Source organism: Sceloporus occidentalis, unplaced genomic scaffold, assembly GCF_023333645.1.
Source record: "Sceloporus occidentalis isolate IW3139 unplaced genomic scaffold, rSceOcc1.0.p SCAF_10, whole genome shotgun sequence".
NCBI lineage: Eukaryota > Metazoa > Chordata > Lepidosauria > Squamata > Phrynosomatidae > Sceloporus > Sceloporus occidentalis.
The window spans coordinates 21236143-21252367 of record NW_028316990.1 but is presented as its reverse complement, the minus strand read 5'-3'; the positions used below and the strand labels follow the sequence as shown (position 1 = coordinate 21252367).

The 16225-nt window shown below is 44.3% G+C and overlaps 1 protein-coding gene across 2 annotated transcripts; it reads right to left on the bottom strand.

Annotated features, from left to right (window-relative positions):
• Positions 1-89: 89 nt before the first annotated feature.
• LOC149306097 (protein LSM14 homolog A-like) lies at positions 90-13462 on the bottom strand. Of its 2 annotated transcripts, XM_089540579.1 has the most exons (10): positions 13152-13461; positions 9606-9769; positions 7622-7754; positions 6702-6821; positions 6180-6356; positions 5579-5644; positions 4854-5030; positions 4036-4198; positions 3062-3305; positions 90-2141 (listed from the first exon to the last, which is right to left on the bottom strand). In XM_089540579.1, the coding sequence occupies exons 1-10, from the start codon at positions 13270-13272 to the stop codon at positions 2118-2120; spliced, it is 1389 nt and encodes a 462-aa protein (XP_089396705.1). In that variant the 5' UTR covers positions 13273-13461; the 3' UTR covers positions 90-2117. The 2 variants fall into 2 exon arrangements, with proteins under 2 accessions (XP_089396705.1, XP_089396706.1); XM_089540580.1 differs by lacking the exon at positions 3062-3305 and having other exon boundaries at positions 13152-13462.
• Between the last annotated feature and the right edge of the window lie 2763 nt (positions 13463-16225).

Genomic DNA, 16225 nt, shown 5'->3' with positions numbered 1-16225 from the left:
TAGAGAGAAGGTGAACTTGAACCCAAACCCCGAGAAACCAAATTCAGGGCAGTCTGTGAAACAAGGAAAAAAAACTTTCACAAAGACTGTTGTTGTTGCTTTTAAATTGAACTGTTTTATTCTGGCTTAAAACGAAAGCCCCCCTTTTCTGTAGCAAGGTACACTGAAGGTACGTCACGCGGCTGTTTTCTGGGGCCAAACGCATCCCGACTAGTAAACCCAAAGGGACCGGCAGGTAAGAGGAAACCTAGTCATACCTTCACGGCGCGTCTCATTTGGTATTTACAACTGATGTGGTTTAAATAAACTTGGGACACCTCAGACAGTAATACATAGTTATTGCAACAGAACAGCACTTGCCCTTTCCTCTAAAAAATAAGACGAAACAGAAACAAAACTAAAACAAAATGGTTCAGTGTCATGATCTGTGGATTCCCAGAAAGGCATTCTGTTGTTAAACATGCAAAAATATTACTAAACAATAGTATCTAGTTTTCTATGGCTGCCAAATACTTGACCTGATAAAGAAACCAATTACAAAACACTTCCTTACAGTGCTATACAAAAAGAGATATAAAAGTATGATTCTGTCACTTGAATATCCCCGTTTTCTAAGAGTGCAGTTCATCCACATGTTATTCCTACTGAACACGAAGGAGAAACAAAGCAAGGTCAGCAAATTAGATAAAAAGGTTTGTAAATCTTTGGATCCCTTTATTCCTGTGGCTTTCCGTACTGAGGATACAAAATACACGTCACCAGATTACTCTCTCTCTCTCTCTCTCTCTTTCTCTCAATCATTACAACTTAATCTCAAACAAATTCATAACTAGCAATTCAGAACTGGCAAAAATCTAATTCATACCGAACCACTTTTGGGGATACTTGTCGAAGAAATCGGCGGTCAATGTCTCCAAGCTACAGTCCATCAAAAGCTCAAGTAATCGCAAACACTAAGAAATCACTTTTATAATAGAGCAGTAGGCCAACAATATTAAAACAATGTCAACATTTTTAAGAATTGACACACAGAGGAAACGTTTCGTTTTAATTCCAGGCACAACAAAGGGAACGTCAGAACTTGTGCGCCTGGGTCTTTTAAAAATACCTTTATTCCCAACGCTAATACGAACTGTGAATTGTGCCATGAGGTGCCAAGGTCCGCCTTTATCGAAAAACCCGCTCATTCCTACAATCCGCCCAAAACTACAAAATGAATTCCTTGCAAGAGAATTATTTTATCCAGTTTTGTATCATGGAAGAACATTTCAAATGTTTTTGTCTGTAGTCAAAATATAAAAAAAATCAAACAAGTTTAAAGCTGGAAAGCTACAAAGTGGGGGGAAATACAACCCAAACGACTAACGTGTGTTTCTGTGTGTGTGTTGTGTCGTGTGTGTTTAGCATTTCAACACAGCAGGTTTGTAGACTTAAAAATGTTTATTCTTAAAAAATTAGTTGCTTTTTATACAGCTATACAAAGTCCCTAGTGTTTCTTTGGCAATGGGGGCACTCACAGAATTTTACAACTATAAAAAGGTTTTTTCCTTTGCCTAAGAAACAGCATTCACTGTGGGTTTTGTTTTTGTGGGTTTTATTTTTTGCCTGACAAACCAGGTTTTCTACCTATGACAAAAAGTACAACTATCTCAAAGGGAGATTACAGGGTTTCCAAAAAAGCAACCTTTGCTGGATCAAGACGCTCACAGTACTGACGGCCTTCCTGCATACAATGGTCTTTTGCAGCCTGCAGCAACGGTCAAATACAATTTTGGTTAAGAAAAAACCCTTTGTGATGAAAAAGAAAAGACTTAAAACTCCACTGAAGGTACTGCTTTATATTTTAACTATATGTAAGAAAAGTACTTAAAAGTCTTCTATCTCAAATATATTTAATGCTCGTCGCTTCTGACAATGACCATTTTTATTTTATTTTTTTATTCCAAAAGGTTCCTGCTCCATGCCCCCCTTTGAAATTAAAAAAAGAAACCAAACCAAACCCCAGTGCTGGTGACAAGTGTTACAGCAAACGAATGCAACCCTTTTGCAAAGACCAACACATTCACTGGACCATGAAGATCTCCGTAAGACCGCCTGGCTTCCAACTTCTTCATAGACTATGCTGCAACTTTGTTGTCTTTCTGGAAAACAGAAAGGAAAACGGGACACAAGGCTAGCGTTACTTACGCTGGATCTTGGCCAAAGTCAAATTAATCAGAGGAACCCTGATCTGAAGCAAATGGGGGGAACTGGGGAATCGAGGGGAGACTTCAGGGGCCAAAGTGGAGGATGCATTTTTAACAGATTCTGTCTAAGTTGTGTATGTGCAATGTTATTTCAGATGGTTTAAACTGGCTTTAAATTGCCTCATTTTAAGTTTAATATGCCTTTAAAATAATTGTGATTGCTTTAAACCCTCCTAAATTGATTTTATTGTGTCTCTCTCTGAAATCCTCAGATATAGAGCAGGTTACCAATATTTGAATAATTAATAATAATAATAATAAACCCAAATAAAACAAGCTACACCAGTGGTTCTCAGACTCTGGTCCTCCAGGTGTTTTGGACTTCAGTTCCTAGAAGCCCTAGCCAGTATGGGATTCTGGGAGCGGAGGTCCAAAACATAGAATCATAGAATCGTAGAGTTGGAAGAGACCACTAGGGCCATCCAGTCCAACCCCCTGCCATGCAGGAAATCCAAATCAAAGCATCCCTGACAGATGGCCATCCAGCCTCTGTTTAAAGACCTCCAAGGAAGGAGACTCTATCACCTTCCGAGGAAGTGCATTCCACTGCCGAACAGCCCTTACTGTCAGGAAGTTCCTCCTAATGTTCAGGTGGAATCTCTTTTCCTGTAGCTTGCATCCATTGTTCCGGGTCCTGTTCTCTGGAGCAGCAGAAAACAAGCTTGCTCCCTCCTCAATATGACATCCTTTCAAATATTTAAACAGGACATCTGGAAGACCAACATTTGGGAGCCACCGATCTACATTAACTGACACTGAAATTCACAGGCAACGGCCTTTGGCTATAAGCAACGAAGTTTGTCAGCGTACGTTACCCTATATTCAAAATCCGCAAACTCCCTGCCACCACGTCCGCCTCTGAATCCTCCGCGGAATCCGCGAGGGGCGCCATAACTTCCTCTTGTGCCTCCGCGTCCCCTTCCTCCCCGGAAGTTGCCCATTCCTCCTCCGCCTCCCCCTCTGCCTCGGAAGCCCCCTCGGCCACGGTTCGAACGCAACGGAATCCCAAATGTCTCTGCGTTTAGTCTCCGTTCCTCTGCCCAGGTTGGTCTTCGGTCTCTGAAACACGTAAGTGACAAGAACACTTGCTTCAGATGCTTGACATTTGAAGGCACACAACGAAATTGCACAGAAGCTACTTTATGCAGAAAGATTTCTATTTTAGCAACGCCGCTGTGTTCTCTCACAGAAAGCTGGGTAAAAAGCAGATTTTTGAGTTGTTGTCAGCCTTGTATTTCTAGGGAAAGGGGGACCCACCATTTTCTCTTTCTCCCAGCAGGCACTGTGAGGAGTCATGTGATTCTTGCACACCTACCAATAACTCACCAAGCCTGCACTCTCCATCCTGTGGCTGCAACCCTTAAGGCTTAAGAGCACAGAGCCAAATTTTGAGACTTTCACTCTTTCCTCCTCCTCTTTCATCACATGGCCTGAGGCAATGCTCCCTACAAGTGAAGGAGCATATTTCTGAATGCCCCCTTACATATTATCCCCACATAACAGATCATTGGAAGAACCAAGAAAAGGTGGAACTAGCCACTCTGCCATGAAAAACTAGCTTTTCCCATGGGCCTTTGCCAATCAAGGAAGAACAAGCTCAATAAACAAATACAGTAATTCAGAGAGTAAAGACACAATGTCGCCAATGTTCCCCAAACCATACTAAGCCAGTTCCTAAGGTGAGTTAGACCACTCTCCACTCTACTGTTGAAAAAGGAACTTTGTGTTAAGTCCGGCATTCCCTTTGATTTCCCACTTCCATAATGAGTTGCAAAAGCAAATATGGTACCTATTGTCATCACAGGAAATGTTATCGAAGAAGGACTTGGTTTTGTCATAGTAGCAGTTGGGTCCAAGAGGTTCATCGTCATCTGCATTGCCTTCACTATTTTGGGTGTCAACGCCTGAGTCACCTTTGTCTTCCCCATTAATAGGCTTCTCTGGTTTATCTTCTAGAGAGTGGGAAGGGGGTGATGGAGGAGAAAGAGACAGGCAATTTCACTGAATATTCCAGGCCAGAGCACTTTCAAAGGACAAGGAAAACTAGGGGACTTCCAAGTCCCATTGTCCCCAATGGCAGTCTAATGTGTGAAGCCGCACGCTGCCACTGAAAACAACAAGGCTTGCCATCTGTGGACACTCAAATCTGAAGATGGCAAGCCTAAGGAGGCCGAGAGCAACACTATGGAAAATGTTCTCATACAGTATGTTATTTTATATATTTCATGAACACCAAATGTTGGTTTATCGCAGCTCTACTAGACACTTTGATCAAAGTGGATGAAACAATCAATTTTTGCACCAGCATTTAGTTTCAATTAGATTCCCTGATTGACCATGAAAACCACTGAGTGAACTTGTACAAGTCACACTCTCTTAGCTTCGGGGGAAGGCAAAGCCAAACCTCCTCTGAACAAACTTTGCCAAGAAAACCCCATGACAGGTTCGCCTTAGGGTCACTGTAAGTTGGAAAGAACTTGAAGGCACTCAGAAACAGCAAACATCTGCCTAGGAACCCAGTTTGCAAGCCTCTACAGAAGGCTAACCCACCTGTACTCTGCAAGAAGGCTTTTATATGCCATTGTTAGAATGGAGCAGTTGGCTTACCTTTCAGTTTTAGCTTATTATGAAATTCACGATCTATTTCCTCTTTATTGAACTGTGCATTTGCACTTTCGAAGTCAAAGTCCTTCTCAAATTTCATGGGGACATCCCGTCTAATGCCAAACCTTCCTCTGCCTCCCCGGTGACCGCCACGGCCCCTTCGCACCGGAGGTGGCACCCCTGGAAAATGGGAGCAAAACAGGGTTTGAAAGTACCTACAACAATACATCTGTCTCTTCATATTGTTTATTTTCCTACAGGTAACAAGCTTGCTCTGGTCCAAGACAAATGGACTGCATTCTCCTTGCCAAGCAGGGATACTTCAGGATGCTGACAACACAGCCAGAATCTGAGGATAAAGAAGGACTGACCCTTATAATGAGAATGTCATATCCTATGATAACCTCTCTCAGACTTGTCCCAAGTTAAACAGAAGTAATGTACCAGCACACTTCTCCAGGAGGAAGCATAGCCAGCTGCTGAGTATTTTTACATGAGGCTACCCCATTTCCAGGCCAGCTACTGCAGAAAATCAAACGTATTTGGCAGTGACTACATGAAAAGAACACATCCGACCTGATCTCGATTTCTGATTGGGCTCTGCTGAAGACGCAAGGTGAAAAGAGGGAGAGAACTTAGGCAATGTTCCACTAGCCCTTTCTGAAGTCAAAAACATACAGTGAAGCCCTACACACACACAGGCACACTGGGAGAAATATTCCATTTACCCATTTGACGTTTGTTCTCATTTCTGAGATGCTCCGCTTCACACCTTGACATCTTGTGTGCTTCAGCTAGGATATAAGGGCGAGAAAACAACGGTTACTTTTTATTCTGTATGAGTGTGTACACAAAAAGAACAGACAAGTGCAGTGTGTCTGGAGGCAAGTTCTCTGCTCTGGGGAACCTCCAAAAACTGTACCGATTGTCAAATATTTCTCCAAACAAAAGCAAAAACCCATGGAAAAGAATAGAGGCCCACTTCCAGTTTAGAGAAACACGTATAGAACAATAAAAAGGCCCCCTGAAACCGATTCAAAAGGTAAACTGCTCTCTTGGAGATATCCAGAAATATTAATATATCTATCTTCCAGAGTTTCACAATACTCATCACCCTTGCCACTTTCCTGCAGGGTAGGTTGTCTCTAACAAATGTTGAAATAAACACATCTAAAACATGATTTCATTGTTGAAACAGTATAAAGGCACAGGGGAAAAAACCCACACAAAACTACATATCAACCTGAAACAAAAATTCCCTGGACTTTGGTGAAAAGAAAGCTTACAGAAAAGGAATCAAATGATCAATATCTGAAGGTCAAATTCTACCTCTTCTGTGCTCTTGATTCTCTAATGTTTTTTGGCTGGCAGCTCCCAGGGGTCTTGCGGAAACAGGACTCCTTCTGCCAATGGGCGCTGTGGCAGATAAGTGGCTTGAGGCAGTCTGCACGGCTTGTTCCAGGGTTGGGCTCTTTCTCAAGTGGTCTAACGGAGGACTTGAACGCCCTGAAACAAAGACAAAAAGCGATGGCTTCCTAGGCCCAAGCTTGGTTTTCACGTTTCTCTGTTTGCAAGGCAAATAATTGCAAATTATTAAAAAGGATGAAGGGATGTGTATGAGTTTTGGGTCCTGAGGAACCAAGCTGGAAGCTGCATTCTGCCTGTGGCATGGGCCCAGCCAGTTGTGGAGAGTCATGGCATCTGCCCCCGACTGGCAGCTTCTGACGCCAATGCTTCAAACCATATGGCCACTGGGACACAAGCCACACACTGATAAAATGCAAATGATATGCCAGGCAATCTTCTGACATACTCATAATGATCAGGACTCTGTCAACACCTGCCTTTTACCTTGTGAGAGCTGGTTTTTTAGGGATCTTGCATCAGTTGTGAAAGTAGAACCAACTGCATTGCTCTGGGACAAATTAGCATTGGATGACGGTTCCGCCCCAAAAGACGTCAGTGAGCTTCCTGCATGAAGACAAAGTAAGTCAAGCCCTGCCGCCTTTGGAAACAGCTACATGTAAGCAATGGATATGGCAGGTTGGTGAGGGAAGCCTGAGAAGTGGTCCATAGAGGCCCTTCCTCCATGACAGAATGGAATCAGGGAGGGGAAAGGGGAGAAAGCACAGCCTCAATGGCAGCTGGGATCCATCAGCTGAGAGAGAAGATAGGAGAGTCTATCTAAGGCTGGGCTTGTCACATATATCTCCACCTGGACTGCCCTTTAAGTGACTTTAGCATCAGAGTTAGTAGCGTGAGGGAACATACCAAGTTTCTTCACCCCTCCACCATACATTCTGCAGGCTAGTTTACTACCTGTAAACCTTGACTTTTACCCAAAATCAAGTAAGCTCCATTTTGAAAATTCAGGGAACTGTGTGGCATGCTTTTAGTACTGCTTCCACACAGACGTCTCTCACATTGCCTCATTCTCGACCTGTTACTCCTCTGCCTGGATCATATAGCTCAAGGATACTTCTAGATAAGCCATACAAACAGGACAAACAGAATGGAGGCACTAAACTAGAGAAGATGAGACCTTGGCCAGGAGCTTGCATCCAGGTGTGCTGAACATAACAGCAGAGGCCTGACCTTCACATGGACCCTCTTTCTTTCATAAGATCACCTCAGTTACACAAAACCTCAGTTTTTAGAATAACAGATTTCATCCTACAGCATGTGAGCAATATGCACATTCAGTTATTTCTTAACAGTCAATTGCTTGTCAAGAGTAAAAAAAAAAATAATATGTTTAAATGAAAACATACCAACACCAACAGCCCCGAACTGCTGGCTCACTAATGGACTTGGACTGAACTGGCTGTAGGCTGGCATTCTGCCAAAGGGACCATAGGAGCCCACCGACTGGAATGAAGAAGTAGAAGACGACCCTAGAGAGGACTAAAGAAAACCACATTCGTGAAAGACTCAATCGAGGCAGGAAAACAGGAACACACAAAGGGCAAAATCATTACAAGTTAGCAATCCAAACCAAGGCTCTGAAAACAATTATTGCACTGGCAGAGCTGAGTGGTAGGCTGCCAACGTCTTTTGGAGCATATGTCACTTTTTGGCAATAGTTATGCCACAACAAGTTTCTTCATTAACAAAAACAAGGACCCTGCAGGAGCAACAGACTAGTTCCACTGACTGGGTGCTCAGCTGTGGTCACACTCAGGCTGTGGTCTATGTTGTCTATTCCAGCACTTGTGAACACACTACCATAAGAGGTCACTACAGAAACTACTTGAGCAAAATGGAAACTTTTGCAGCACACTTTTCCCTATTTGTGCTGAGAGACGTAGTGCAACCCTCTCATAGGACAGGCCAAAGCCAAGATGCTGCAACCAGTGTACTAGTTCTTTCTTATAGGTCTGTGCATGGAAATTCATTCCACTCCTGAAAAGTGCTGTTTCTTCTTGTGGGATGGTCCTGGATGCATGCATGGCCATTTGGTATGGCAGGGTTTCAGTTACTGGGCTGTCTGCCAAGCATGGCGTGTGCTTGCTCTTTGGTGCTGGGGTTTTATGTGCCATGATAACTGGAGCAGCCCAAAGCTCCACCGATCTGTAGTAACCAACTATATCTGTAGCTAGAGCAGAGGTGGTTCCTGGGGCTTAAGTGCATCTTCATGAAACACAGCGACACAGAACTGGTGAGCAGAATGCATGCCTTGGTCAGATTTACGACCAGAGAAATACAGTAGGAAGAGTCAGGCAGGGGTCACAGAGAGCTTGCAGACAAAGACAGGGCCCTCTACAGCTCACATACTCCTTTCAAACCCACTATTAAGGCTGCCCTCAATCGGCTTTTGCTGAAGACTGAGGACTTCATCCTGCAGAATTTCAGAAGCTTAACTCAAATAAGACTGAAGCACTGTGGGAGGGGTAATGTGCTGATCTGGATAAAGGGACTCAAGTGGCGTGGGATGGGTTGAAGAACCACCCACGCACTCTTACTGATCTGCATCCGTGTTGGAGGCCCTAGGAGTAGCTCGCCACTAAGAGCGGCAGGTCGGGGACATCAGGAGAGACAATGGCTTCTTTGTGGGCACCCTTTCCTCTAGCACCTCCTGACAGGAACACAACGGCCTCCATCTGATGTTGTTTTTAAGGGTACTTAAAGACATGATTCTTTTCTTTGTCTTTTCAATGAAAGGCTTGTGTTATAAATACTACTTTTGCTTGGTTATCTGAATTCTGGATTTTACTTGTTTTGTCTAGTTTATTCTTGTGCATGCATGTATGTGTCTTCAAGTCACCTGTTGGCTTCTAATGTTGGCTTCTTCTTTAATAAGTAGTACATTAATATTATGATATATCACCATATAGAAACTGAGCATGCATTGGGGTATCTGTGGACTCAAGAAAACTCCATATTTAATCCTGCTCCAGCCATCAATTATATGACTTTCAGTCTCCAAACAATACATTAATAATACAAAAGACAAAATGGTGAAACCCCTGATAGCTACTGAAGTGGCACTGGCTGAGAAGAGAAACACACAGCCCTTTAACTACATGGATTGGCTTAATAGAGCATGGGGTGCAAACATGATAAAGCTAGTTAACAGACCATCTGTTATGACAGAGTAATGATAAACCAACGTTTCAAGACAAACTAAAGAAATCCCATCTGCATCTGAAGTCTCAAAGAACAAGAACACCCAAACCATATATTTTCAAGTATACATACAAACATCTTCACCACATGAACTATTTCAGCCCAGCTACTTCTGACACAGGACAGTACCTGAACAATAGCTGGATCCTGAGGCAGAGAGCACTGTGGTTTGGGTGGCTCACAAACAGTTAAATCCTTGATATCGCTGCCACGGAAAATAATGTATTCAAATACTTCATCACGAGGCGGGATTGGCCGATCCGTCGGTCTATCTTCCGTACCGAATGAACGAACTGTAGAAGAAACACACACATTTTATCATGTGTTGCTGGGCATTTCTGCACTACAGTCAAGCACAGATAAGGCAGCCATGTGAATGAGCAAAATTCTGGTCTAACCGACTGCAAGGCAACACAGCAAATTCCTTTCCCCTACACACTGATAACTTAGGAAACGTTGACAAACTGTAATTTTAAGATTATAATGGGAATCTAATGCATTTCCACAGGACACACATACACACACTTGAAATCAGCCAGTAATATATGAACAGGTTGCTCACTTGACTAACAAATATGCAGGATGAACGAGGTTAAAATGATAGAACTGAATGGTTGGATCACTCTTCCTTCACAGGGTCTAATTCCAACGTAATGCTAGCAGAGGAAAACAGCGCACTAGTGAGCCATTTACCAGATATAAAGCGACAACAGAAAATGCACAGCAAGCAAGAAAGAATTAAAACAAGAAAAGATTAATAAAGAAGCACTCTGTGAAGGAAAATGTTATTATAAGGCTATTAAGCCTTCATGCTTACATTAGGAGTTACTCTTGTGTAACCATGCAAGGCCTTGCAGGTGTAATTGCAACATAACTCTATGCAGAAACAGGATTGGAATGATGCAAACAAAACAAAAAAGGACTGCATGCATTGAAAGAGGCAGAGAGGAGCACAATAAACTTGTATGCAGACTAAAGACTCTGACCTAAGATTTTCTGTCGATGTGCCCAAACACAGTGACACACGGAGCAGAAAGCCTGCAAGGAGGTTTTTAATAAGCAAAGCATTTTCACGCAGCCTACTCCTAGGTATATTTTCTGCAACGGTTATCAGCGCAGAGGACCGAAGACTTGGTTGCTGAACAGAGAGATGAACAATGGTTGCAGTTTGGGGCGTAGTTTTTAAACTATTTCCATTACACTGAGACAACAGCCCTTAACTTAGCAAATATGGTTCCTACTTTTACAAAAATGTATTTCAAAGATTAATGTGTGTGACCATCCATCCAGACTCTTATCGTCCATAGCTTCAAGCATCTCTGAGACCATTTTAGAGATGGCTAGGACAGAACCTGGGATGCTCTCAATCCCTGCACTAGTGCCCTCACCCTTCAAGGAATGCATGTGACCCTCATCTCCACTTTAAAAAGGAGTATCTCTTCCTTACAAGAGTAACTGGGAGTAGGGGGGAAAGGGGGACAAGAGTGATTGTTTTCAATGTATGAGGCTCTATGCAAGCAACTATACAGAAACACGGTTAGTAAGAAAGGGAAAACAGGAAGCATCCATGGCTTGCGTTGTTCTTAAGCAGCACGTCAAGTGGATGGCATGCAAGAGGGACTTGAGAGAGAAAATCAACACAAGAGATATAGCCAGGAGGGAGAAGATAAGTAAAACCAAGGCTGCTTGCTAGTAAACATAAACCGTATCCAGTGTAAAGCTGCAGTTACTGTTTTGGTAGAACAAAAAATGATTGAGAAGCTTGTAAGCTGACCCAAGCCATTCTTCTGGGAGGTTCAACACATACAGAAGCACCAAGTTCGAACCAACAGAGTAGCAGCTCAGGTGGCACAACGGACGGCATCACGTTAGATTAGCCCCAGCATTCAAGGCGGGATGGTCCTCAAAGATGTAGGCCAAAGTATGCTCAACTTTCAGGAGTTACAAGACGCAGTGTTCACTTTATATTATATTGCACTGGCTTTTTGTATTTCTAAACAGGTTATTTGTTTACAATGGTACTGCATTAGTTTCTTACTTGTATAAATCCTTCCTTCCCCAGGTATATGTATTAGATTGTGTGTATACTAGATTGTATACTTTTAGCAGAGTTAGTGTTGTTTCACTATGTAAAATGCCACATGCACTGATGAAGTGATATACATAAATAAGGGGTGATGATGATGAAGATGAAGTGGCACCTCCCAGCCTGAAGAAGCCTGGACTGACTGTCCTTTGGCCTCCCAGTTCACAAGGCAGGAGGTGCGTACATGGCCCAAATGCTTATGACAGTTCTGTAGGGTCAATGGACTCCCATCTGCGCAAAGGAGACTCTCTGGAGGTTGAGGCTGTGGATGGAAGACCAAGGCAAACCCTGCCAAGAGACGCAGGGTCTCCTTACGTCACATAAACGGGTGCTTTGTTTCCGTTTGCTTTACTCCTTCCTTTTTCACCTGACCAAAGAGCTACCATCCAGGTTCCTGTTTCGATTCCTCTCTTCACTGCAGCAGAGGGTTCTCATTTGGGCAAAGGAGGAGAAGCACAGCCCACTGCTAAGACTAAGACACACACGGCCCAACAAGAGTGGGGCCACCTTTCACTGTCCCCACTCCTTCTTTCTTTCCTTCCTTCCTTCCTTCCTTCCCTTGGGACCCTGGGAGCCCTCCCTCTGCAGCCAAAGCGCCTCTTTCCAGGGACTCTGTGGAGAACTCTTCCTAAACCCCTCAGACGCCAAGGACCCAGGCTCCACCGATCCCCCCCCCCCCCAGCCCTGGGCAATAAGAATGATGCTGTTTGCTTGCATCAGTCACAACCAAGAACAAGGGCACACAAGACTGTAAATATACAGCCCTCCCTCTGGTTTGATTCTCTCTGCCGGCCTCCCCTGCAGGGCTGGCGGGAGCCCCTATTAAAACCCTCCTCAGCCCAACCTATTAGCCTCCCCTGCAGGGCTGGTGGGTGCCCCCACTACTGCCCTCCTCAGCCTACCTGGCAAGGCTGATGTGTGGCTTTGATTCTCTCTGCCGGCCTCCCCTGCAGGGCTGTTGGGTGTGCCTCTCGCATCCTTCTCCCGCTCGTCTTTTCTGCCTGAGGGCCTCCCCTGCAGGGCTGTCGGGTGCCCCTATTAAAACCCTCCTCAGCCCAACCTATTAGCCTCCCTGGCAGGGCTGATGTGTCCCTCTTCTGGTTCTCCCGGCCGGCCTCCCCTGCAGGGCTGTTGGGTGTCCCTCTCCCGCTCGTCTATTCTGCCTGAGGGCCTCCCTTGCAGGGCTGGCTGTGTGGCTCTGTCGGGTGCCCCCACTATTGCCTTTGTCAGCCTCCCTGGCAAGGCTGATGTGTGGCTTTGATTCTCCCTGCCGGCCTCCCTTGCAGGGCTGTTGGGTGTCCCTCTCGCATCCTTCTCCCGCTCGTCCTTTCTGCCTGAGGGCCTCCCCTGCAGGGCTGTCGGGTGCCCCTATTAAAACCCTCCTGGCCCCAACCTATTAGCCTGCCCTGCAGGGCTGTCGGGTGCCCCCACTCCTGCCTTCCTCAGCCTCCCTGATCAGCAGGGCTGATGTGTGGCTTTGATTCTCCCTGCCGGCCTCCCCGACTGAAACCCTCCCTGCCCCTGCCCCTTCCCCTTCCCCTCCGCTGCCTGGCAGGGCTGTTCTATGGCCCCGGGCTCCGCGGGCTCACCTTTGGCCAAGGCGACGGTGGAGTTCTCGGTGTCGATGGTGTAGAGGATGCCCTCGTAGCGGATCTCGGCCTTGGAGATGAGGCTGATCTTGCTCCCGATGTACGGCGTCCCTCCGCTCATGGCGAACAGGGGCTCGAGGGAGGCCCTGCCGAGGCCGCCCCGCAGAACACGGACGGAGCGAGGCCTCCTCTCCTCCCCTCCGCCGCCGCCTTCCCCCTAAAACAGCCCCGACGCTCCCAACATGGCGGCCGCCGCCGCTTCGCCACAGACTTTCTTCTCCTCCTCCGCCACGAAATGGATGCCGGGAACAAGGCGCCCAAGTCTCGCGAGAACTTGGGGAAAGGGAGAGGCCTAGTCAGGGCCTCGGACCAGCGGTAGCAGTAGTATGACGCGTTAGGAGGCCGGAAGAGGCCTTTGGACTGCGGCTCCCGGCATCCCTCGCCATTGACGGAGCCGGCAAGGGCTGCTGGGAGTTGGAGTCCAAAGGCGCTTTCCCCCTGTGTTTATGTTAGGCGTTTTAGAGCTTTGTAGCCGGTTTCTGTGGAGAGACAATACAATACAATACAATACAATACAATACAATATATAATAATTATCATACATATTTGCATATGTATTTATTTTTCACAGAACTTTGTAGCCTGTTTCTGTGGAGAGAAATAACATAACATAATATAATATAATATAATGTAATATAATATAATATAATATAATATATAATTATTATTATATTTATTTGCATATGTATTTATTTTTCACAGAACTGGGCCTCAGAGTGGCTTCACAACATTACAAAAACCAGTACAGTTAAAAACATAGTTATTAAATTATTACAATATTAAAACAGATAGTCATTAAAAGAATAAAACACATTTTAAAAAGATAAAACTATATATAGTGTAATATAATATAGTGCTCCCCAAACGGTGCCTTTAAAGAGATTTTGGACTTCATCTCCCAGAAGCCTCAGCCATATTGGCCAATACTCTGGGATTCTGGGAGCTGAAGTCCAAAATCCCTGAAAGGCCATAGTTTAGGGACCACTAATATAGTATAGTACTGTATAGTACTATATAACATAATATAATGTAATATAATACAATATATAGGGACCGTATATCTATCTATCAATCTAATCTCAAAGTATTGCATCACCCCAACTCCACAAAACAGAGAAGGCTAAAGACTTCGTAAAAAAACCTACAAATCCCAGGATTCCATAGGATGGAGCCACACAGCCCTTAAAAGTGGTGTCAAACTGCAATATTTCTACAGTGTAGATGCAGCCTTTCAATGGAAGTGGTACGAAAAAACCAGCAGTTTTAAACAAAACAGCAGTGTTGAAATGTTAGGCTTTAACCAAATTTAGCCCCACAGAACAGGAAAAATGTTTTCCCAGTGTGACTCTTTCTATTGTAAAACAGAAGAGAACCACATTGGCCCACAGGCTTATTATCATGGCGTGGGTTTTTCCCTGCCATTTCTTGAGTTTATTGAGTTTCCTCAAAAGCAAAGGTTCACTGGAATTTCGCCATGTTTGAAGACAATTTAAACTACAAAAGTTGTGTTGCTCTTGTTTGGCAATTCGTCTCCCCTTTAAAGTCTAGAAGAAGGCAGCTGTGAATTCTGCGCAGTTGAAATTGCGTTATGTGGTTAGATGCTGCCATCTTGTGTTTTGCTGTGACTTTGCTCCATCGAGAGCCATTGTGTAAGAAGATCCAGTTTCTCTCTAGAAGTAAATACAAATGCCTTCTCTTTTTCCAGTGCTTTGGGGAATTCAAGAAGACAATGGAGTTTATCACACAGGGGACAATTGGAAGTGTAATCGGTGTTTAACCCGTGATAATCCCGCAATTGCACTAATGGTTTTCACACAACATCGAGGTGAGACATGATTGAAGTGCCATTAACCCATGTATAACTGGGCAAGAAACAACAGCAAATCATTTACAGGACTGTTTGCTGTTTATTAGTTGGTTATTCTCTGGTTATTCACAGAATAATGGCACTTGTGTTAATCTCACTTTAATCACGTTTTAATGTCAATTGTGTGATTTTCCCACAGTTTAAAGTCCCAATTTCCCCCGTGTGATAAACTCCCTCGATAGATTAGAATACTGGGCCAAAGCTAACAAAATGAAGTTCAACCGTGAGAAATGTAAGGTACTGCACTTAGGCAGAAAAAAGGAAATGCACAGATATAGGATTATGGGGGACACCTGGCTGAACGAGAGATTTATACGTGTGAAAGGGATCTGGGACTCCAAATTGACCACAAGCTGAACGTGAGTCGACAGTGCGATGCAGCAGCTAAAAAAGGCCAATGCGATTCTAGGCTTCATCAATAGAAGTATAGTGTCTAGATAAAGGGAAATAATAGGGCCACTCTATTCTGCTTTTTGGTCAGGCCGCCCTCACCTGGAATAATGCTGTGTCCAGTTCTGGACACTACAATTCAAAAAGGATGCGGAGAAACTGGAACTGTGTACAAAGGAGGGCCACCAAAATGGTGAAGGGTCCGGAAGCCATGCTTTATGAGGAAAGACTTAAGGAACTGGGGATGTTCAGCCTGGAGAAGAGAAGGATAAGAGGTGATATGATAGCCCTGTTTAACTATTTGAAGGGAGGTCATGCTGACGATGGAGGAAGCTTGTTTTCTGCTGCTCCAGAGAATGGGACCCAAATGGAGCAATGGATGCAAGCTCCAGGAAAAGAGATTCCAGCTCAACATAAGAAAGAACCTCCTAAAGGTAAGAGCTGCTTGACAGTGGAAGACTGGTGGAGTCTCCTTCTTTGAAGGTCTTTAATAATAATAATAATAATAATAATTATAATTATTATTATTATTATTATTATACTTTATTTATAAAGTGCTGTAAATTTGAAGAAGCTGGATGGCCACCTCCCACTGGGTGCTTTGATTGTGAATTCCTGCATGGCACAATGGGGTTTGGACTGGATTGCCTCTTGGGATCTCTTCCAACTCTGATTTTATGATTACCTTTCTGGATTCCAGATTCCAGGGACTAAACTCCCAGCTTCTGGGAACTGTAGCATTTGGATCTGGATCCAA